The 24730-nt window shown below is 38.2% G+C and overlaps 1 protein-coding gene across 1 annotated transcript in view; it reads left to right on the top strand.

Moving 5' to 3' along the window:
- Nucleotides 1-24730, top strand: part of LOC149018723 (Pseudouridine synthase family protein) — a 39448-nt gene that overhangs the window by 3562 nt on the left and 11156 nt on the right. Inside the window, 5 exon segments of the mRNA XM_089152875.1 lie at nt 8192-8279; nt 8281-8396; nt 18159-18304; nt 18853-18944; nt 19094-19425. Coding sequence (XP_089009001.1) covers nt 8192-8279; nt 8281-8396; nt 18159-18304; nt 18853-18944; nt 19094-19425 — 774 coding nt within the window.

Below are 24730 nucleotides of genomic sequence, written 5' to 3'. Positions count from 1 at the left end.
CAGATAGACCAAAATGTCATGGAAACATTGTATTTCTTTTCTTAATGAGTTTTTCTTGGCCATTTCAGGATGCAAAAATAAGGAGCTATCAAGATTCCACCAGCATATCAAATTCTAAATCAACAAAGAAATGGGGTATTTCTCCGACGCAAGCTGTCGAGTATATGCACCCCATTATAAATTATAATAGACATCTATGCGTTATTTTTTCAATCAAACACAGAAGGAAAAATAAACCCTAAACTAGAGATCTAAATATGATGATGAATCACAAATCTTCTTAGATCCATAGGAAAAGAAAATACCTAGATCTCATATAGGGTGATCCTTTGAGTTGAAATAGCTGGTTCGAGTGAGAGTACAGAGTGTAGAGGGAAGAGAGAGAGCGATGGAAAAGACACTTGATCGAGAGTTGCTGAGAACATTGGAGAGCAACGGTAGACTGCTTCATGGAGAGAGCGACGGAAGGGACTTGATGGTTTGACGGTGAACAGGTGTGTGCGATTGCAAATTGCAGAGTGCGGAGAGAAATGGGAATTTCGAGCGAGAAGATGAACTCTCGTATTGAATTTTAGGGCTTTTGTTGTTTAAAAGGTAAAAAGACATTGGTGCCACCTATCAGCGCCTTGGCCCAACATTAGCCCACTTGTGCCCCACATTTTTTCATGAGATTGTGCCCGTGCCCAAGAAGCTTCAATTTGGAGCTTCTTGGGCATGGACAAATGTGTGCCAAAATACCTGGTCATCCCATTTTGCTGAACTAGCACACCTTTTTTGGAATGGATTACCAAACAAGATTTCTCCCCTTTGGATGGTTTCCAAACAACCCTTAAGAATGTGTTCCTCTATGGTGATTTACATGAAGAGTTATACATGGAACAACATCCTGGGTATGTTGGTAAGGGGTATGTCTGGTAAGTTATGTAGGTTACATAAATCTATTTATGGCCTTAAGTAGTCACCATGTGCCTGGTTTGATAAATTGACTACTACCCTCACTTTTTGCTGGTTTTAAATCGTGTTATTCTGATTGTTCAATGTTGGTGCACAATAGGGATGGTGCTATAACAATCCTGCCTATTTATGTCGATGATATGGTCGTTTCTAGAAGTGATATCACATGGATTGCTAAAGTGAGACAATTTCTTAATCAGAAATTTCAAATGATAGACTTGGGAAATCTACAATATTTTCTTGGAGTTGAGATTCTGAGAAGTAAGAAATTGTCTCAATGCAAATTTGCATTGATCTGTTAAAAGAAACTAGAATGTTTGGCTGTAAACCTATGGAAACTCCTATGGATCCCCATCATAAATTGACGGTTGATGAAGGTATAGACTTTGATGATCTACAACGGTACAAGAGACTTGTTGGTATGTTGATTTATTTGACTATTATCACGCCAGATATTTCATATGCAGTAGGAGTGGTGAGTTAGTATATGCAAAATCCCAATTGCATAGCACCAAGCCAAGGACTTGTGCACAAAAGAAATTTGAGCATTACTTTGATGGCATATTTAGATGCGGATTGGGCACGTGCACTTGATGATCAACGCTCTACTTTTGGTTATTGTTTATTTTGGGTGGTAATCTCATCACTTGAAGATGCAAGAAGCAGTCCATTGTGGCCAGGTCTAGTGCTAAAGCGGAGTATGGTGCTATGGCTCATATGGTCTCTGAAATTTTATGGGTTCACTCTATGCTTCAAGAACTTGGTTTGGGTATACAAAATTTCATAAAAATGTTTAGTGATAATCAAGCTTCGGTATATATTGCGAGTAATCTAGTGTTTCATGGAAGAATGAAGCACATGGAAATGGATCTCCATTTTGTTTGTGATGTAATTATGATAGGAGTGGTGTCTACTCCATTTGTTGTCTTTGCTGATCAGATTGCTGATGTTTTTACAAAGGCATTGTTTGGTCCTTCATTTAATAAGTGTCGCAAGTGTTTGGGTGTGGGAAACTTGTATGATTCGGCTTGAGGGGGCGTGTTAGCGTGTGGCCTAAGCAAGCTGTACCTAACTTGTTCCCCAAGTTATGGTCTCTTGGTTATGAGTTGTAGTTAGGGTTAGTGCCCTTTATAAATATGAGACTAGAATAAAATAAGGGCACCGAGTCTACTCACATTGAGCAAGGGCTCTTCTCCTCGTCTCTCACGATTTCTCTCTCTCTCATTCTCTCAATCTCTCAATCTCTCTTGGTTCTTGTTTTGTTTTCATAGATGCAATGGCAACTATGGATTTCAGTTTCCTAGTTTAATGTGGGTCCCCCAGCCAGCCACTGGGAATTTAGAATTGAAAAATCAATTTTGTTTGGTAGGTGTTGTTGCCTTCTCTGGTGGCTCTTTCCCCTCAGATAAAATAGTTCCTTGTTCTCTGTGTACTGTTCACTATTCCCTTCACTGTTTTATGATGTAGACCATAAAAGAATGAGGTCCAATATCCTGGATCTAATAAGGGGCGGCCAGCAGAGAAATCAGGGTTTCTAAATCCTGTGATTTGGGGTTCCCTAGGGTTTTGTGGGGCTTTAGGGTTGAAAGGTTAGGTATGTAAGGTTCAGCTAAGGGCATAAGGTTAGGGTGCTTGATCTTCAATCTGATCCTGATGGTTTTCAGTTTCAGACACAAAATTTCTAGGGGTAGGTTTTTGGGAGAACTAGGGTTTCAATTTCTTAGGGTTTCAAGGGGAAGATTAGGGCTGCTACTTGGATTTTACTTCTAGGGAAGGTGTGGGAATGATGACTTTAAAAGGGGAGGGATTTCTTTGATGGGGATTGGGAGAAATAGGAATTAGGGTCTCGGGGAAGAAGGATTTTAGATTATAGGGTTTTAGTGGGTAATTAGGGCTAGGGTTGGGGTCTAATGCTAGATAAGGAGTGGGGTTTTTGAGTCTAGAAGAGAGAGGGAATCGGTGGAGGGAATTGGGAGATAGAGGGTTTAGGATTTGGGGGAAAAACAAGGGATGCCACAAGGGAGAGGGGAAATTGAGGGAAGTGATGGGTGTACGTGATGGGGAATTGTAGCGATGAGCACGTACAGATTTTAGAAGATTAGAGGAGACGAATTGCTGAAGTAAAACACCAACAACAAGCTGCCTTAGGTCCTCCTTGTGCATCCCAAAAAACCTAGTTGAACTCTCAACCTCTGCTGTAACACCTCTGCAATATTTGTATTCATCAAAACTGATTTGGTTACAACTTACAAGCATAGGCTATGTATTTGTGGCCTTTATTAGACAACTTCTATTACTATTCAACTTTGAAATAGAAACGAAAGGGACTTCTATTTTAAATAAAAGTCCTATTTAAAATAGGACTCCAACTTAGCTACTCCTAGGTTGACTCAGATAACAAAATAAAAGTAGGACTAGACTCCTAATACAATTCTGAATTTTACTGGACCTAACTTGGGTTGACTAGGACTGCCCAAAATTACAAAGAAGCCCCTATGTTGGGTCAAAACTTCCTGTACTGCTGAGCAGGGCTGTAAGATGCTTGGCAGCAAGCTTAGGCCTTCTTTTGGTCCTTATGGGTCTTCTTGGGGTGGCCATGGGGTCCTACATCATTTTATCTATGAGTTCCCAGCCTCAAACCCATGGTACACTGCTCCAGTGGTATCAAAAGTTCTTCCATATTAGATTTTATCTCTCTCTGTCCATCTTTTTCTTCATTACACCTTAGTCTTAGGTTGCCTTTTCGTTGTTGACACAGATCCTATGTTCTTACAAGTTACATCCATGGTCGGCTCTGGTCATGATACATTCTGTTGACCCCAAATCTGGTTCTGCACAATCCACTGGATTCCTGTTGGCAGAATTTAATATCCTCTTAATATTTGGGACTGTTGATGGGTAATTCTAAGGGGTTCAGAGGTTAGAGCTTAATTTAATAATTTTGTCATGTTACCTATAATGTTACTGGATTTGACTTCTTCTTCCTTCTTTTTAGCTTTGACTTGTTTGATATTTAATATATGGGAAAGCCCCATCTCAAATTATTAGTCACACCCTCCAAGTTTAGCCTTTGGCTTTGATTTGTGTTTTCTTTTGAGATTTCTCCTAATTACGTTCATGCCATTCTCTTGTCAGTTGTGCAACATTGACATATTTGCCATTCTTTTCTTTATTTACCAACAACCGCTTGAAAAAATATGGTTTATTACAAGTATTGTCATTACCTCTCTAAGTCGGAAATTTGCTGATTCTCTGAGCCCATGAATTGTCAAAATGGGTTTGGAACCAGGATTGACTGTTAATTGAAACTGCTGCTGATTGTAGAACAGTAACAGAAAAGAAAGGTAGAGAAGAAGAATATTGACAAGGATGAAAGGATACTTTCAGCTCTGATATCAGATGATGCAGACATGAGAAACAGACTGCTGTGGTGGGCTGTGACAGAAGGAGAACTAGAAGAATAGGAGAAAAGGGGAAGGGGGAAGAGAATGCACAATTCAAAATTAACTCTTAAGCTACCATCTGTTCTATCTCAGAGGAGAGAGAGAGAGAGAGAGAGAGAGAGAGAGAGAGAGAGAGAAAAGAAAAAAGAAAGAAAGAAGGATATCCTAGTTGAAGTATGAAACTCAAAAACTAAGTTCAAAGCATATTTTAACTTACTCCTACATAGAAAAATTAAAAAATTGAAAGAATGAAACTAATTCCAACCCTTTTTGGACCAAAATGTTGAACCGGTTCTTGTTGGGTTTGGGTTTCCAAAGTCTTGCTTGCTGGCCAACCAATCTATTGATACTGCATCACACATTTTCCCTTACGGATAAATAGTCTTAGACAGGGAAACCATTGAAGAAATTTCTACTGAAATGCCTGCATTTTTGAAAACCGAAACGAAATTCCAATTATTTCCGATAAGTTATAGGTTTTGACTGAAATTCTGGAGATTTCGACCATTTCGGAGGTTTCGACCATTTCAAATTCCAACTTGTTTTTCCTTAGTTTTTGTTGATTTCTATCCCATTTTCACCTAATTTCCACAACTCTTTTGCCTTGAAGCACCTCTTTTGCTCATCTTTTGCCTCCAAACACCTCCTAAGCCACAATAGCTACAAAGGAAACTCCGATACCAATAGAATGTGAAGCATGAGCCATACCCAACAGTTCCAAACTTTCCTTTTTTTATTTATTTTTGTTTTGTTCATGCCTTGAATGATCTTGTATTGCCTTGAAATTAATACTTGTTTAGCCTAGGACTATAATCTATGCTTGTGTTTTGTTAAACTTATTTTTTTTATTATTTGCTGCCATTTTTTTCATTTTATGATTTTACTAATTATTTATTTTTTACATATGTATATATGATATATGGGCTTCAACTTAATATATGTGAGACACCATCACTTGATCTAGTTGATCATTTTATTTTGTTGACTTGTTGTATATGTAACCATTCTATCAGACAATTCATGTATGTTGATGATTCTATGCCTGTATACAATGCAATTTGTACTTTTCAGAACTAGTCATTTGTTAGTATACTTGAATGATAAATTTTTAGTGGTTTTTTTTTGGCAAAATACTAGTTTCATTGTGTTTATTATGCTTTAAATAGGTAGGAGGCAAGAAATTAGATGAGATGAACGTCATATAAGGCTCGAAACCTAGGGTCAAAATTTTTAAAAAATTACATGTTTTGAGTGAAACTTAAAAATTTTGGCCTTTTCTTAGGTCGAAATCCTGGTTTCGGCTGAAATTTGTTCCTTGAGTGAAACCATGTTTCAGATTTTTGTTGCAGAGCAACTCAGAGAAGCAATCCAAAAGATAGTGAGTCTTGAGAATCACTGATCATCATTTCCTCACAATATTTGCTTTTACCCATTATTCTTCCAGCTGGCCATTGAGAGATCTATTCCTGCATTCTCTTCATTTCCTAGGTTCAGAGTTAAAGTGGATCTATGGAGAAAGGCTAACTTTTTGGTTTTTAGTTCTAGTTTTCTTTTACAAATAGCAATGCATGTTACACACAACAATGTTGAATTCGACTTCTCTGTCTACTACCACAACTACCCCTCTGCTGTTTACAATCTTTAAAAGAGAGTACTTTAGTTGGGCAACCCCAAACGATGGGAATAATAGTTGAGTACAAGAACTATTTCAAATATTGGAATTACCAACTCCCAACGGATCTTTAACAGATCTGGGAGAAAGAGATTAATAATCCTAAACTTACCTCAAAAACTTGAGCCACCAAAGAAATAAATCAAACAGGGTCTCGTATGGGATGTGAAATAGAAAAAGCCCCGGGATATTGCTGTTTTTTTCTCGCCAATCCAGTATAAATCAATCTCCAAACCTTTAGGAAACCATGAAAGAAATCCTTCAAAGCTAAATAGCTTGTAGACTTACAGATTCAGCAGGGAAGAAAGTTGTAGAGGAGGTTAAGATGGGAAGTTGCACAGGAAGAAAAAAGAAAGGGATGAAGGAGAAGGGTATTAGTGTCTTCCTGCCATAGGAAGGCATTTTGATCTAAAATTGTACTCACGCAGGTTGGCAATCTGTGCTTAGTTGGCCTTATGTGGGCATCACAGGGGGTATAGATGGAAATTTCAAATACTTCGTTTATTTTAGTTATGCCTCATGGGGTCCATGTGAGGGAAAAAAACAGGATAGGAAATCAGGTTAGGTTATGAATCCCAAGCTCAACAAATAAAAACACTTCAAACAAAACGTTATAGCCAAGTACCATAAAAATAGGCCCTATTGGTGATTGTAAAATTACATTCAACCATAAAACTTATGGAATCATTTGTTTGTTTAATGTTGAGGTTCACTAAGATCTCCATGGTAACAGTAGTTTCTGTGTGATTGAGAACTCCATATATAGAATGAAAGCTTCTCCAACAAAAAATGAAAGAAAAGATCAGAAAACTACATATAGAACCTAACAACTTGAAAACATTAGGCCTACCATCTTCTTTAGATTTTTCAGTTCGGCATGCTGGCAAATGGAGTTTTTGATATATTTTTGCAGCTCATTATTTTAAGTATGCACCCAAATTTCCGAATACCCCATTTGTTGAGACCTCACCCTTCTAATTATTACAATCTAAGTATTATAACAATTTTAAATGTATGCAAATAATTTGGAATGAAACCAAATAACTTGTTTTATAAAAGATCTAAATCATGATGTCCTCTTAGAGAAGCCAAATGTGATGGTACAAATCATTGAAATAAAGTACACTCCTAAACAGATGGTCTAATTTTGCCACACATTGTATCTTTTGATACATCTAGGATACTGATTTATCATCCCACTTCCATAGTTAAAAAACTACCGCTGTTGGAAGCTTACCGTGGAGGATACGCTGGATTTGCAGAGCTTGAGACCTTCTGTCTCTGGCTCTTTTTGTGAACACCATGTGTGGGGTTTATGGGACCAATTTTATCAGTTTCATTTATGTTCTATGGTAAAAAAATGTCTTACATGTTCTGCAAAAGGCTTTCTTCAGTTCATTTTTCTTACTGGTTCATTCTTAACGAACAGAAGAACGAATTGTCTTAACAAACATCTCTAACCCGTTCTTCTATTCTCAAAGAATAGAAGAACGCCAGATATGTTCTTTAAAAACGTTACGAAATGTGCCATAAGGGACTCTTTAAGAGTTTAAAGTCGCATGACGAAGAAAAATTCTGTTTTGTTCACTTTATGATATTGATGTCCCCATACAACTGAGTGGTGTAGTTTGTTCTAGAAATCGCCCTACCTAGGGTTTCTCACTTGACGTGAGTTTTGGTGAGCGATTGGACTGATAAGGTATTGTTCTGTTGAAGATCATGACTTCGGTTAATGTTTGGGAGCTCCTATCAGTGTCTGCCTGACTTATTTACTGACTTACTGGTGCCTGAAACTTAGCGGAATTCCTGTAACTTGTTTTTGGTTTTGAGCTGCTCTATATTCTGCCTGATTCTTAAGAATAGCTCAGAATTGTTGTCTTATATTTTGCCAATTGCAGTGGTTTTCATTCTCTTTGAAAGCAGATATATATAGTTCAAGCATGGTATAATCATTCATGTGATTGCTGTGGACTGTTTTGAAACTATTCTTGCTATTGTCCTTCTGCATTACCTGGGCCCATAACCTCACGGTTAGGTTCAGTTTGTGTCTGTCCTGCATCATCGTTGTACTTGCATCCGATAATTATCTTTAAAGTTTCTTAACAAACTTCGCTTGCTGTAGTTATTCTGGAGGACTTCCTCCAGAGATACATCTGCCACAGGATCTTGGTCAACCGGATTCTCATGAGGAAACCGAGTTTTCTCAATGTTCGCAAGAAAGATAGGACTGGGAGATGGGCGAGGGCCACTTTCAAAATAATTCTCTCCTACGATGGGGGCTCCTTTGATGGGTGGCAAAAGCAACCAGGCCTGAACACTGTACAAGCGTAAGTTGTTTTTCTTTGGTCAGTTGTTCATTTTCTGATCCTTAACTTCTTATGGCGAGTACAAGAACAATAGACCATCCAGATTTGGCATTTGCTGGTCCAAAGCCTTAACTGTCTGATTGTTGAAACTTGAAAGGCTTTACACAGTATGAAAGTTAATACTTATGTTTCGTTACTACTATTTAGAGAAGGGGCCGTCTTCAGAGATGTCAATGGTTTCTGATTGATCTATAATAGTTGTAACTGTTGGGCCAGCAGTGGCTCATGATGATTCATTGGTTTATAAAAACAATGTTGTATTGGAAGTAATTTTTCTTTTCAGGTATTGGAAGCACTTCTGTGGGATTAGTAACTTGTGCGCTTCTTTTGCATGAGTCGAGAGGCTTATTTATACACAATGATATGCTAGCGTCCTAATAAGATTAGGACTCTAGTCTGGATTCTTTTTAAGTGAAAATAGAAATATTTGTCTTATCTAGGACTAGGAATTAGAAATACTGTTGGGTCTTTATAGTCAGACCTTTACATGGACTCGTACCCCAAATTGTAGGCCACTTTATGAACTAAAACTGAACTAAAATTATGAGTAATATGCCCTTCAAATTTGACAGGATTACAATTCTGCACTGCCTATTGAACTATGCTAGAAACTGAAATTAAAATCTAATTATGCTTCTGTGCAGCAGCTGTGGGTGGTAGGCAGCACTAGAGGTTTTTCTTGGCCTCCTACATCTTAGAGGACTTGGATCCTGCATCAACTACAATTGGTGTCCACTACTTATTTACTAACTTTTATTACCATATTTGGCCTACTGAAATATTTCAGCAAGAAGCTGGAGTTTGTGATCTAGCTCTATATAGATTTCATTAGTTAGGTCACATCAGTCTCCAAGGGTGCTAGGATCCACTCATGATACTCATAAACAACCACAGATACAACCATAGTCCAAATTTCGGTTGAAACCACCAAAACTTCAGTTGAAACCTGGGGGTGACATATTCTTCCCAAGTTACAACCCATTGACGTCGAAAGTTTGAGCAAGTCTCGTCTATCTTGACTGTTTCGACCATTTCTGACCATTTTGCTCCTTTTTTTAAATTACCTAGTTTTGGCAAGATCTGCATATTTTGCAGATCTTGTCTCGATACAGCTTGTCCAGTTTTGTAAATTTTGACCTAAATTCAACTTTTTACTTCAAATCCCTATTTCTCCCTCAACTCCATACACTCCTTTAATCGTTTGTCAACCAACATCCACCTTATTGGATTGTTTAGGATTAAACACTCCTTCAAGTTAGATATGTATATTCATCCCAAAATTTTGATTTCTTGATAGTTGATGCATCCAAAATGTTTGTTTATGTTGAATGGTCTGAGAAGTTCTAAATTATGTCAAAGTGACATAGCTAGCCTTCATTTATAACAATAATGTGACAGACAAAAAGAGAGATTCCCGATGGGGGCTTATAGAAAATATCCTAGAGACAATTCTACCTTATAAATATTAACTGTATTACAATATTTCCTTTAAGTTGGTGCATAGATATTTATCATGCTTGATTTGCTAGTAATATCACTAAAAGCTTTAGTACACAAAACTCTTTGTAAGCACATCAGCCCTCTTGTTATCAGATGACACAAAGAAATATGAATCAGTCCAGACTCAAGCTTTTCGTTGATGAAGTGCCTATCAATCTCCACATGCTTGATTCTGTCTTGCTGTACTGGCTTATAAGCTATACTGATTGCTGACTTGCTGTTCGAAAACAATTGTATAGGTGTCTTAGAATCTGGTCCAAGGTCTTGAAGTAGTCCTTTTGATCATAACACCTCACAAATTCCTTATGCTATTGCTCTAAACTTAGCTTCAGCACTGGACTTAGCTACCATTGCTTGTTTCTCCTCCCAAATAAGTGCAACACCCAGAGGTAGATCTTCTATCATCAGGACATCTTGCCCAATTTGCATTTGTATATGCCTCAATCTTTAGGTGCTCATAAGGGAAAATCATAATTCTTTTTCCAGGAGTAGCTTTTAAGTACCTTAAGATTCGGTAGACAACATCTAGGAGTGAAGAGTGGGGATCATGCGTGTATTGGTTCACTAGATTAACAGCAAAGGTGATATATGGTTTGAGTGTGAGATGGGTAAATCAACTTCTCAACTAACTTTTGATAGCTGGTCTTGTCTACTGGTTTTCCTTCTTTCCCCTTCAAGTGCAAATTATGCTCAATGTGAGTTTCAGGCTTTCAGCTGGTTTGCACCCTAACATCCCAGTCTTAGTCTAACAAATTCAGAGTGTACTTTCTTTGATTGAGAGAGATACCATTGGAGAGTATGGTAGTTCAAGACCTAGGAAGTATCTAAGTCTTCCCATATCTTTGATTTCAAATTTGGCTCCCAAAACTTTCTTCAAGGCTGAAATCTCTTCTTCACTACTGCCTTCAATAACAATATCGTCTACATACACCAATGTACACTTGTATGAGAGTCCTTCTCGATGAACAAAGTATGATTAGCATTACTTTGTTTATAGCCACTAGACAACATGGCTGTATGGAACTTCCCAAACCAAGCCCTTTGGGACTATGTCAACCTATACAAAGCTCTCTTCAACTTACACACTTCTCTATGAGTTTCGTAGTGGTACATCCATACATACCTCTTCTTGACTTTCCTCGTGAAGGAAGGCATTTTTTACATTAAGTTCTTGGAGACTCCATCCTTGATTTACTGCACATAAGAGTAAGGTCCGTACTGTGTTCATCTTTGCAATTGGAGCCAAGGTCTCTTGACAGTCAAATCCCATAAAGTTTGAATGAACCCCTTGGCTACCAATTTTGCTTTATATATCTCCATTGGTTTTTTGCTTTGTATTTATTGACAAAACCTACTTGCAAGTTGCAACCAATGATCCTACCCCTTTAGGTAAGGCCACTAAATCTCACGTCTTTTTTTTTTTTCTTGCCCCAGAGCTCTCATTTCTTCATCATTGCTTCCTTCCAGTTTGAGTGAGTCAATGCTTCTTGCCATGTGTTGGAAATAGAAGTAAAGGACAAAGAAGAAACAAAGTTCTGAAAGTTTGGGGATAGGGATTGCATGAAACTAATTGGGAAATTCGGTGCTTGGCGCATGCTTGTGGCTGCTTTCGCAATGCAACGCTAAGTCTAAAGAAGGGTCAGAAATAGGGTCAGGATTTGACTAACTTGAAGTAGTTTCTTCAGGGTTAGGAGGCGGAGCTTCCAAGCAGCTTGGCACAATGGGGAGACCTTCTTCTGTTGATTTTCTTTGATACATTTTCAGAGGTTATTGTAGGATAGGTTGTTGCTCCCCCTGCACATCATTGTCCTGGTCAATCAGTAGTTGTTCCTGTTCGGTAACTCCATCTTCCAAGTGAGGGTTATCGACAGGAATATCAGATGGAATGTCCAGTGGAGGGACAAGAACTGGAACTCTTCACTAACACTCTCCCCCTGAAGAGGTGTTGGGGAAAAATAACGAATTTGTTCCTAGAACACAACATCCATGGAAACATGCATCTGGCAAGAGGGAGGATAATTACATTTATAGCTTCTTCTGTTGGCAGAATACCCACGAAATATGCACCGTAAGCCACATGGATCAAGCTTACAATGAAGATGATAATTTTTGGCAAAGGCAACACATCCAAATACTTTAGTAGGAATAATAAATGCTGCTGTATCAATTAGAACTTCAAGGGGACAGTGGTATTGGAAAACCCGGGATTGCATTCTATTAATGAGATAGGTTGCAATAGGAATGGCATCTCCCTTGAAATGAGGTGGGACATGCATGGTGAACATTAGCGATCGAGCAACCTCAAGAAGATGCCTATTTTTGCTTTTGGCTACTCCATGTTGAGGTGGAGTGTCAACACAAGTAGTTTGGTGAATAATCCCATGATTAGCTAAATATGATAGAAATTCCCCACTTGCATGCTCAGTCTTATTATTAATACAAAGTATTTTCACAGTGGCCCTAAACTGAGTAATAACCATTTTATGAAATATTTTAAAACAAGATAAAATGTCACTTTTTTTGGTGAAAAAATAAACCCACGTGGTTCTAGTGCAACAATGAATGAAATTGATGAACTAACGATAACCAGATGAGAAGGACCCCAGACATCCGAGTACATAATAGAAAATGGGGTATTAGTACAACTATAAAAAATAAGGCAAACATGTCTAGTTTGCTTTGTCAAAATGTAAGCATCACAATGGAAATCATTTAAATTACCGCACTTGACCTTGAAAAAGTTTAGCTAAAGTGGGTAAGGGAATGTGGCCTAAATGATGATGCCACTGGAGTAAAGTAAATTGAGCAAGAGAATTGGAACTTGAGACTATAGTCAACGTCGATGTTAAATTTCCAGCATATAGAGCCCCCCATTCTGTTTACCACTACTAATTTATGCCCGGTTTCCAAGTCTTGAAATACATAATGAGAGGGATAGAAAGTTATTTTGTGGTTCAAATCTCAAGTGATACAACTAATGGATAAGAGACCAGTAGAAAAATTACGAACAAAACTGAAGATAACTGAACAAAAAATGATGGAACACTTTCTAGAGATAAAGGAAAGAGACCCATTGGCAATACAAACATTATTGTTAAGGGGACAAAAGAATAGGAGTGAAACAAAGTAGAAAAACCAATCATATGATCGGTTGCCCTAGAGTCAATTATCCAGAGGAATAACTCGAGAACACACTGTGACAACTAAAGGTACCTAAAGTGGGATGAGACTCAGAGGAGGGAACCATGGTAGAGGCAACATTGGCACTGGAATTTGGCATGGAAGATGATGCTCTGAGTTTGGTCATCAACTGATGAAGATGCTAGTTCTCATCTGAGGAGAGAAGTTGTTACATGAGAATCTTCCGGATTGGCTTGATGTGCATATGCCTGAGGATTTCCACTTCGGTTAGAATTTTGTCCCCCTCCAGGGGAAGCCGCTGGTTGACCATGTAACTTTCAACATTTGTCCTTGGTATGATGTCTGTGGGCTGCAGTCACTGTAGTCACATGCACACATTTAATCGAAGCACAGGAAGAATCACCATGTGTTTGAGAGCCTCCTCTACCATCAACTAAAGCATATTTGTTTGGCACCTGAGTGTAAACCATTGTTGTTTGGCGGTTGCCCTCAGTGTCAACCATGGCACATGCTTTCTCTAGAGATGGAAAAAGGTTCCCATGAGAGGATGTGAGCTTGTATCTGATAATACTCATTGTTAAGTCCATCCAAGAAATCATATACATGGAGTTTATCCTCCCACTTTTGATTGACAGCAATATCAACATCACATGGTGAAGTAAACGGCCTTATAATTCAAGTGTTTGATAATACCCACACAATCTACTGTAGTATTGGGCAAGAGTAAGCTCCTCTACTGTAATTGATGGATTTTCCACCGAATTTCAACCTTCCTGTCCTTAGAATTAGTTTCCTTGGCAATTTTTCATATGGTGGCAGCATCAGGAAGGAGAAGATAACTTTCTGTGATATTGGGTTCAGTGGAATTGAGTAGGAACCCCATAACCAAGCACTCATTGTTTTACCACTTGTTTTGTGCCGTATTTGAATTGGAGGTTTTTGTAGAATGTACCGTGAAGATGATTTGTAAGGCCACAAGCACCCACTGCAAAAGTAGTTGAGTGAGACCATCGAAAATAATTAGTCCCATTAAGTTCAACATTGGTCATCCGGAATGGGGAGAAATCTTGCTATTGTGAAACTGGATTTTCCTCCAGTCCAAAAAGTCTAGAAGGGGCTAAGGTGACAGAATCAAAGGCCATCACATGGAATAAGGGATAATAGTTGGTCACAAGCAAAGATCACACCATGAATACAAAAAAACAAACCCTTGGTAGGAGAAAAGTGCTCACCACCAAGGGAAAGAGGCCATAAAAGGGAGGCGAAGGGCCAAAAAAGGGTTACAGAGGGTGGTTGTGAGGTTTAAAGTAGAGGCAACAAGGTAGCGAAGGCCCTAGGGGGATCGTAGGGGTGAGGCAATGCCTTAGGGTCCTTTTAGAATGTGGAAGGGTAGTCGGCGGTGGAAGTTGCAGGGCTTAGGGGCCTCGTGGTGGTGATGTAATGGCCTTAGGGCCTTGTGATAGGGGTGGCGGTGTCTTAGAATCAAGCAGAAGTGGTGGAGATGGTCCTAGGTCTCTATGGGGTGGGCCATAGGTTTAGACAAGGGGAGAGAGAGAAGTGGAGGAGAAAGAGAAGGTGTCAAGAGCTCTAGGGTTTCCTGGAGATTTCTTAGATCCATGGTTAGATTTGTGGCTTTGATACCATGTTGAATGCTTTAAGAAATCCTTACTTGTGTTAGAGTGACATAGCTAGCCTTTATTTAGAATAAAGTATGACGAACAAAAAGAGGGATTCCGTTGTGGGAGTCATTGAAAATAAGACGATTATACCTTTGTTAATATTAATTGTTTTAGAACAGTTTCTTTTCAAATCAATATATGTTTTAGTTTAGAAGCATGATCTATGACTTTATTTTGTTTAGCTTTTCTTTCTTTCTTTTTATTTTTACTTTTGTTTTTTAATTTTTTGGTTTCAAAATTAATTTTCATATAATCTATTTTGAAAAAAAAAATGGCATTTACACATTATAGATGACATTAGAGCACTATATGTGAAACACGGTCAACACCATCACAAACACCATCACTTGATCCACATTATGATGGTGTCGTATTTATTTTCTGATACCATCACTCGATCTACATTATGATGGTGTCATATTTATTTTCTGTGGTTAATTATTTATTTGAATTATTAAAAAATTATTAAATATTTGCTGTAATTATTTAAAAAGTGATAAAAATACCAATTATTTTCTGTTTTATACTTAAAAATAGTGGAATATTTGTACAATTATGTATGTATTTATTGGTGTGGTTTATGATGATGTGTATATTTTTTAATTGAAGTATTTTGTTACAATTTACAACTCTTTGTATTTGTTGAAACGAACAAACTCTCAACTAGTAGGATATGAATGAGTACTTTTTGTTGGTTCTTTATGCTAAATTCCTCTTCCATTGTGTTATTTATGCTTTGAATAGGTGTATGCAAAACCTAAGTAAAAAAAACCCATCAAAACAAGGCCAAAACCACCCATTGACATGTCTTGGAGAAGTTTTCAGGGTTTCATCGAGTTGGTCGAAATTTCGACCCCAACTTGGTTTCAACATTGGTTGAAACTGGCCTCGAAACCGAAATTTTGAACCTTGGGATACAACCTAGGCATTTCTTATTAATCATAAGACATGTCAAGTGCCAGAAGTTGTTACAGAAGATCAAGTTGGGTGGTTTAAGATTAGTTTACTAACCAGCTCTCATCTGGTGTAGGCAGCTGTTGTGTCTGGACACAATTTAAATTAGTCTGTGTTTTTGGGTATGGGTGTAACAAATTGAATTTGATGGGAGGCTTCACGTATGGCATCCTTTCTCCAGTGAGGAGGCTTTTAACAGATTACAAGTGTATATACAAATCATAGAGGGATTTAGCAACTTAAAACTATGCACATTGGGACTTGAGCATCTTAGATCTGTTGACTGAGGTTTGTAAATATTCAACTCCACCGACATACCTTTGAGAGCAATGTAGCATTCACTTGCTAATTTCCTACTCTGGATGAAAAGATCTTTTCATGCATAAATCATGAACACACTTTCTCACAGGTCATCCATACACCTTTAGCGGTTTTATGCTTAGTTAAGATAGAATTATGACCATGGCATTGCAAAGGATTAAGAAAGGAAGGCAACGCCAACAATGCAGCAAGACCCTCCTAAGCATCCAAGGCGACTAAGGATCCTCCTAAACTTCTTTCAGAGATGAAAATAAAATTGTATGACACTGAAATTAGGAGCTACCTGAATGAAATAAAATATACTTTCTAAACTGAAAATATATACTTTAGCAGCATTAGGATGGAATCTTCCTCCGCTTGACATCTCCAATGGACTGACCACTAGGTCATCTAAGAATCATTCCCGAAGAAGGCAAATATTGACTGTAATACTGTTCATGTAAACAGTACCATGAACAGTTTTTGTTTCTTCTTTTGTCCTTTTTCGTATTTCAATCTATGTTAGATTCAGTCATTATATTTAGCATGATCATGAGAAGGTGGAGACAAATTCAGGCAATGTAATTTTCCATTTGCATCAATATAAACTCTGAACACTCTTATGGCCTCAAAGAATATAGTTTGATGCCTGTAAAATTTTATTTGAGGTGTTTTAGACATTCACATTGTCCATACAACCTTTTGAATCCCCCATAATAGAAAATGATAAAAAAAAGAAAGTGGTCAACAAAACTGTATCTGCAGCAATATCACTACAGCAATATGAGAACAGTAGTAACACAAAATACAAAGAACTAGTTAATGGAAGACTGGCAGCAATTTTAAGATAGTATTACAGTCATAACATTATCACAGCCACAATATCAAGCTAATGAAGAACCAGTAACAGGGGGAAAAGAAAAATTCGATATCAACATATGACATCAACCAGAACCCACACTGCAAACTTTTAGCAATAAAAAACAGCACCGGGAGGATAGTAGCCAAGCCAACCATCTGTTGATGCTGATATTTTAATCAAATGTACTTCAAGATATGAAGATTGATTCCTTAAAAGAGAAATGTAATGGCTAGGTGACAAGATATGAGGGAGGCACTAAAATAGAATCTTAAGAGCCGTAGAGTGAATAACTATCAGGCTATCTCAATCCATTTAGTGAATGGGTGTCAAACTTTGAAGAGTGGAAGAACCTTGCCTATATGGATGACCTCCAAAATGTCTCAAGCATCTGCTCTGTAGATGTGGAGACTGAGATATCACTACTTGATAATTGCAGCCACAAGAAGACTCTAGTCTAGCCAGAGGAAACATATTGCAGCAGCAACAAAAACCTTCATCTGTAACAAAGGCACATTAATGTCATCCAATATTGGTATAGAGCCCCATCTTTTCATGTTCCAATATCTTAAGTTTCACATTCAAGAAAACACAAACAAAGTAAATCAGACTCTCATAAGAGAATATGGGTCCAATCTGTTGTTTGCAAATATTACTTTGTTGCAATTTTAGAACTAGAACAACCAATAAGAAGAAGAAGAAGAAGAAATAGGGTTTGGTAGAGAGAGTGAGAGAGAGCCAATATATAAAATTTTCAGTTAATAGCTATCAGCAGTCCTTCATACCATTATATAATATCGTTTAGACCAAAATTATAAGCACAGGGACAAAGCATAACTTTGTGCTACATTTCTTAGAAAAAGGTGAACCCAGTGTCGATGGCTTCCACACAAGCGGAGTCACCCCGGGGGGTGGGGTGCAGTTTTCTGACACAACCTTACCCCAGCAATTTTTTACTGGGAGACTGTTTCGATGCCTTGACCTCAGGCTACAACTGTAGTCCACCGACCATTGCACCAAGGCTGCCCCTTGCTACATTTCACCTAGCTTAAAGAATAACAATACAGTATTCTACTGCTGGGCATGACAGTATTTCCCTGTGGTAGCACATGACCCAACGTAACAACCTTATTTATTTCGTCAATTGATTTCCCCCATATGGCTGTCTTCTTAGACTCTCTTAGGGAAGGAGCATGATAGAGGCCTAGGTTAGGTTCATTTTCTGCTTGTTTCTGTGCTTCCTTTTTATTTATCTTATTTATGTAATTCAGTTCCATTTCATGGTAACAGCTTGGTAGAAAGATCTCTTGGGACATTTGTTGATGAGAGGAAAGCTCAACTACTGAAAGACAAGTCTTTGCCAGTGGAAGGGTGTGCAAGTGTTGCTGGGCGCACTGACAAAGGGGTCACAGCTCTTCAGCAAGTTTGTTCATTCTGTATGTTATCTCCTCATCTTGTCCTTTTCGTCTCACTTGGATGTCAAAATCCATGGTTTTGCTTTCAATTTCTTTGGTTTATATACTAGGCATCTTTTTTGTCTGTTGCTGTCTTCCAATTTCCATAAAAAATTGATTGTTATCTAGATGGTGTCTTGCATCAATGAGTCATCTGTCCACTTTTGTTTATAGTAATAGCGTGATTGAGTACAAAGACCATATAGTCCTGGGGGCTACATTACAATTCCTGAGGACAATTTTACCTTATACTCCATATTCCAACAAAATGAATTTTTGGCCACCATAGCCCAAGACTTGAGCCAGAAAACAGTCTTATTAATGGGATTTAAAGGCTAAGCTGAACTTAAAGAAGTCCATCTTTAAGTTTTTGGCCACCATGGCCTGTTTGGCTTCTTCTTTTTGCAGGAACAAGCTAAAGGCTCTCGTGTTAAATTTTTGGGAATATTCAAGTGATTATTTCACATTGTTGCCCCTACTATATTATAGGGTCAGTTCCTGAGAGTTTCTGTTATTGATTGCATGACCAGATACTTGGAGAGAGGATGTCAAAGCACAAGACATTGCGGATGCAATCAATACTGCTGCACCAGAAAAGCTCCGGGCAATATCAGTATTGAAGGTAAGCCCTGTTAATTCATTTGTTTCAAGGAATGCAATGAGAATTTGGGAGAATCTGTAAAGCATGCTAATTTGTTGCTATAATGTTGATTCATGTCTTGAGCCAATGGTATATCAGCTGATACTGATGTAGGGGGGAACTAACTCTAGGTGTCTCGAATGTTCCATCCTAATTTTTCTGCCAAATGGAGGCGCTATTTCTATATTTTCCCTTTGAATGATGGAGAAGAAAAGCAAAGCGAAGGAATTAGGGGGGACAGTGAGAATTGCTGTTTGAGGGAACGCAATGAGAGAAATGGATGGGATGAATACATTGGAGAGGAGAATGCTGGGAGCTTGATTGTCAAGGATGATGAACTTGAAAGTGCAAAGAAACCAACAAGTTTCAGCATAAGCAGAGTAAACCAGCTTCTATTCCAACTAGAAGGGAAGTTGTTATCATACAAGGTGTTTGCACGAGACACAAAGGCTTCCCGAAGCATGTGAGTAACATATTTATGATATTGTATGCAGCATTAGCCTCATCCATATTATATATTCTATGTATGCTACTGTATGTAGCATGATTACAGTCATATGTATTTGCTTTTTCTGTATCATGTTTCATCCTATATATCTGGAGATATTTTTGTGTTAAGTGTCCCTTCTAAAGCTTTGAGTTGGCTACTGGTAGTTTTGGTACTATAATATGTAGAAAATCAGAGAAGAAAGAGAGCTGGAGAAGAAGAAGATCAGAGAATAGAGAAGAAGAGGTATCGAGAGAGAAGGGATGATTGGATCCTCACTTTGGTTTTGACAAACTTTAAGAAGAATCCTTTTATTTATAGATTAGGAACCGAGAGTTACAACCAGAATAGAATACAAAGAGCTTTTCTATATTGTAAATCAGAGATTAGATGAAGAAGAAAAGCAGAGAATGGCAAGAGGAGGGGGAAAAAGATGAAAGAAGAGGCTAGGAGGTCTTACTCATCGTGTAAGCCTCTTGCAGCCCAAGTCTTTATTTATAGAATAACTAAGCAATTAAGCTTAAGAAATCAAACAAAAAAAGCCGTAAATCAAGATCCTTTCTCTCTCCTCCTCTTCTCCGATAATACCCTTTTAACACTTCCCCTCAAGCTGGAGCATTGAGATCAAACATGCCCAGCTTGTTATGAAAGTAGTCAATCCTGGTAGTTCCTAAGGACTTGGTGAGCGAATCCGCCAACTATTTCTCCTGTAGGAACACGTTTTGGAAAAATCAATCCTTGTTGTAGCATCTCATGAATGAAGTGATAATCAACTTCAATATGTTTTGTATGTTCATGGAACACAGGATTAGTAGCAACTAGCAACATGAATAGCAGCTTGATTATCACACCATACTGTTATAGAAGAATCATCACCAAATTCTAGCTCTTTCAAGACTTGTTTGGCCCATATCAACTCAAAAGTGCTGTACGCCATAGCTCTATATTCAAGACTTTGCGCTTGACCTAGCCAGAACAATTTGTTTCTTACTTTTTCGTGATTCAAGATTACCACTAAGTAGAGCACAGTAACCCTTGGTTGACCTCCTATCAACTGGTGATCTGGTCCAATCTGCATTGGAGAACCCTTCAACTCTTCTATTACCATTATCACTATATAGTTCACGACTAGGAGCCTTCTTAAGGTGCCTCAATATCTGTAGAACCACATCCTAATGAGGTATCCTAGGGGTAGACAGAATCTGACTCAAACACTAACTGGAAAAGCAATGTCAAGTTGAGTCATAGTGAGAGTTTAATTTTCCAAGCAGTCTTCGATACCTTTTTGGATCATCAAGAACATCTCCATCTTCTGTAATAAGCTTCAGATTAGGATCCATTGGGGGGGGGGGTTTAGAGGCTTAGAGCCAAATATCCCAGTCTCTATCAACAAATCAAGTACATACTTTCGTTGTGATAAGAAAATCTGTATCTAAGATTGAGCAACTTCTATACCCAAAATATTTCAATCATCCCAAGTCCTTAGTTTGAAATTGCCATTACAAATAAAACTTCAATTTGGCAATCCTTGTAGAATCATTTCCAATGATAATAATTTCATCAACATAAGCAATAAGAAGCAGATTCCAGTATTGGAGTGTCAGTAAAATACTGAATGTTCACTGTTGTGGGAAGTGAGTCCAAAATCCAACACCATGAAAATGAAGGGTGATAGCTTCTAGCCATATAAAGACTTAAGACGGCACAATATACCACTCTCCCCTTAAACCGAGGAGGTTGCTCCATATAAACTTCTTGATGAAGATCACCATTGAGGAAAGCATTCTTAAGATCAAGCTGAAATGTAGACCATCAAAACCTAGTGGCCAAAGAGATCAAAATCCTAACCGATGTCATCATAACAATAGGAGAAAAGGTCTCCAAGTAGTCCACACTGTACACTTGGGCATATCCTAAAGGGACGAATCTAGCCTTCAAACAAGCAAGACTTCCATTAGGGTTAACTTTCACAGTGAACATCCACTGACATCCAATGGTCTTCTTCTTCCCAGGTGGCAAAGGCGCTGAATCCCAAGTAAGATTTCCATCCAAGGACAAATTCTTCCATTTCGAGCAGCTATCCATTCTGTACTAGAAAAGGCTTTTGTAATAGACTTGGAGGAGGGCATAATTTTCAATGGTAGATAAACAAGTGTGGAATGTGGATGATAGAATAGCATATGAAAAAAAATTGGAAACAAGATGTTGCACACAACTCCGAGTGCCTTTACAAAGGGCAATTGAAACATCAAGGTTAGATGGAGGGGGGAGGGCTTACCATCAGATCTAGAGAAGAGAAGGCGCTGGTGGAGGTGGTGCGGGAGCAAGAGGGGCAACATCTTGTTGGTGATGTCTTTGACTCTTTTGTACACAATTGAGCCATCCATCGGATCAGTTGGAATTTGCAGTCAAATAGTATCCTGTGAAACAATAGTCTTAATAACGGTGACCTAGACATCTTCATCAAGGGTGGAAATTTTACATCAATAGAATAAGGTGTTGACTCAAAGAAAGAAACATCAGTAGAGGCAAAGTATTTCATTGAGTCAAAAGAATAACATTGATACCCTTTCTAAGTACGATAATAATCGACAAACAAAAATTTCAGGGCATTGGAATCCAATGTAGATACCCTAGGATGAAGGTCATGAACAAATTTAACACTCTCAAACTGGTATGACAAACTGGGGAGCAGATGAAATAAAAAAGAGTACATAATTTACCCTTGTAGAACAGAAGATGGCATACGATTAATAAGAAAACAAGCAATTAACACCGTATCAGCCTAGAAAGGTTTAGGCAAACAACGATGATTGCGCTACTTCCATAAGGTGACGATTCTTCCTCTTTGCAACACCAATTCATTGTGGAGTATATGCAGTAGAGTATTGATAGAGAATGCCATTAGAATTCATAAAAGAACTGAAAGGGTTTGAAAGCTACTCCGCATTATTATGAAGAATTTTAGCCATAATACCGAACTGAGTGTGAATTTCCGTAGAAGATTACAAAATATATCAAATAATTCAGAATGATTTTTAAATAAATAAATCCAAGTAACTATGGGAAAATCATCCAGAAAGGTAACAAATTATCCAAAATCCTAAGTAGAAACTGTAGGATAAGGACCCCAGTCATCAGAATGAACTAAAGCAAAAGGGTGGAAAGACCGGTTAACAATTCGGGCGAATAGCTCACACGGTGAGGCTTCCCAAACTGACACGATTCATACTCTTACTCAAAAGTATGTTGAGAATGACTATCTAATAGTTTCAAACTCTGCAAAGAAGGATGTCCTAGTCGACAATGAATCTGATGTGGTAGAGAGATGCTCCAGTAGGCAACAAAAGTGTTAAACAAGTACATCCTCCAGTCCTTACCAAGCGTCTTCTTCATCATAAGATCCAGAAACAACAAAAACAATTAAAAAAAGCTGACAGAACAATCATATTCAGTGTTTAAGTTAATGAATAAACAAGAAATTATACGGAAAATCTGGTGAATAAAGGACTGAGGATATGGTCGAGGGTGGGGTAAGACGAACAGTTCCAGTGCCTTTAATTGTGGCACGGGATCCATTTGTAAGGGTGACCATGAAAGTGGATAAAAAGAAAAAGGAAAAGATACCGGGGTGCTAGTCTTGTGATCAGTGGCACTTGAATCAGTTATCCAAGCCTAGTTACAGACGAGAAGCAAGCTGTTGTATTACTTTTCTGTACAAATGTGGCTGTAGATTGTTGGGATTGGGCCACTTAAAACTGAGTGAAGTTAATAAAGTCTTCTATAGACATCTTCACAGTTTTATCTTCAAACTGTCGGGGTGTAGAATTTGTCTAGCAGTGGCAGTATTGGCAACCTAAGGGGGGCTTGACATGCAATGCAGAAGCTCTGTAAGTGACCCGGCTGACCACAATGGTGGCAGGTCTTAACTGGTGTATCTATAGACTCTAAGAGGTGTAAGGGATGTTTTCCCAGTAGCAACCCCATGACCATGAATATTTCTAGAATTGGATTCACTATTACTAGTGAATGTCCAAGTGCAGATGTGTCACTGGGTGTAGTATTATGGCGGTTGTTTCTAGAATTTCGGAGAACCCTAGAGAAGATGTCAAACAAGGTAGGCACTTTGTAATCACTGAGGACTTGAAACCTTATTAAATCAAACTCCTACCCAAGGCCCCCATAGAAAGTCATCACAGCAAGTTTCTCACGCTGGTTTTGCATCTCAGTAACGTTAAAAGTGATGGCAAAGTATGGAATTTAACTCTTCATACATCCTCTTAAATATGCAAAATACTAGGTCATAGGTCAGCACTTCCTATTAACTCTATAGAACTCTTGGGATAGCTTATATATATGGGAAAGGTTATTCTGACCATGATACTTGACATTTCAATGTTCCTTTAGTTCCTTGACAGTATCAATATGGATAACAAGTCCACAATATGTTTCTCCATAGAATTCAACATTTGTCCTGAAATACGGGGACCAACCATGTCCACTTAGGGTCTGTAGTATCAGGCTTTTTGGTCAAGTGATCCTATTGTCCTCTTTCGAGAATTATTATAACAATTTTGCTCCACTAATGGAAATTATTAGCCCCTTCAAGTTTATGTTCTCACTGATGTTGCATCTCAACTGCATCAGAAGTTAATACACTTCAATGCTCATCCAATCTCTTCAAGTCAGCAGAATATTGGGCTAAAGGTTCTTCCCTCTGTATCGACCCTGTAAACCTCCTGGGACACCTTATAAATGTGGGAAAGATTGTTCTGTCCAAGGTACGAGATGTTTAACTAGTCACACAAATCCTTCATTGTGTCAATGTGTGTGAATAAGTCAACTATGTTCTTGTCTGTAGAGTTTAACCTGTCTTAGATTTGTGCATCTACAGTTTTCTGTGCATTATTACCTGTTGACACCATGAGATGGTCTTGCTGTCAACGGCCTGTCAATACCACCTTGACTATCTTTCTCCACGGATGGACGTTGACAGTAGCTTCTAATTTTTGTTCAGATATACAATGGGACCTAGAAGTCATGATTTCAGTTTTAGTAGGCTACTAGTCTTAGATTCAGATTTAGACATATTGACCCTACTCTTCTGTCCAGGAAATAAGAATTCAATCCAGTTCTGAAACAAGTGTGTGGCAAGAAACAAATTTTGTATCCAATCAACTGAAAACTACTTAGCCGACAAGAAGTTTAAGTCTGAACTACGGGAACAGCACCAAATACATTCTTGAAACAGCCCACATTCCTCAAAACAAAAGAACAAGGT

The sequence above is a fragment of the Hakea prostrata genome, chromosome 4 (assembly GCF_041222555.1).
Source record: "Hakea prostrata isolate BN-2017 chromosome 4, UWA_Hpros_2, whole genome shotgun sequence".
In the NCBI taxonomy this organism is placed as follows: domain Eukaryota; kingdom Viridiplantae; phylum Streptophyta; class Magnoliopsida; order Proteales; family Proteaceae; genus Hakea; species Hakea prostrata.
The sequence above is the reverse complement of the archived record's forward strand: the minus strand, read 5'-3'. Positions and strand labels throughout refer to the sequence as shown.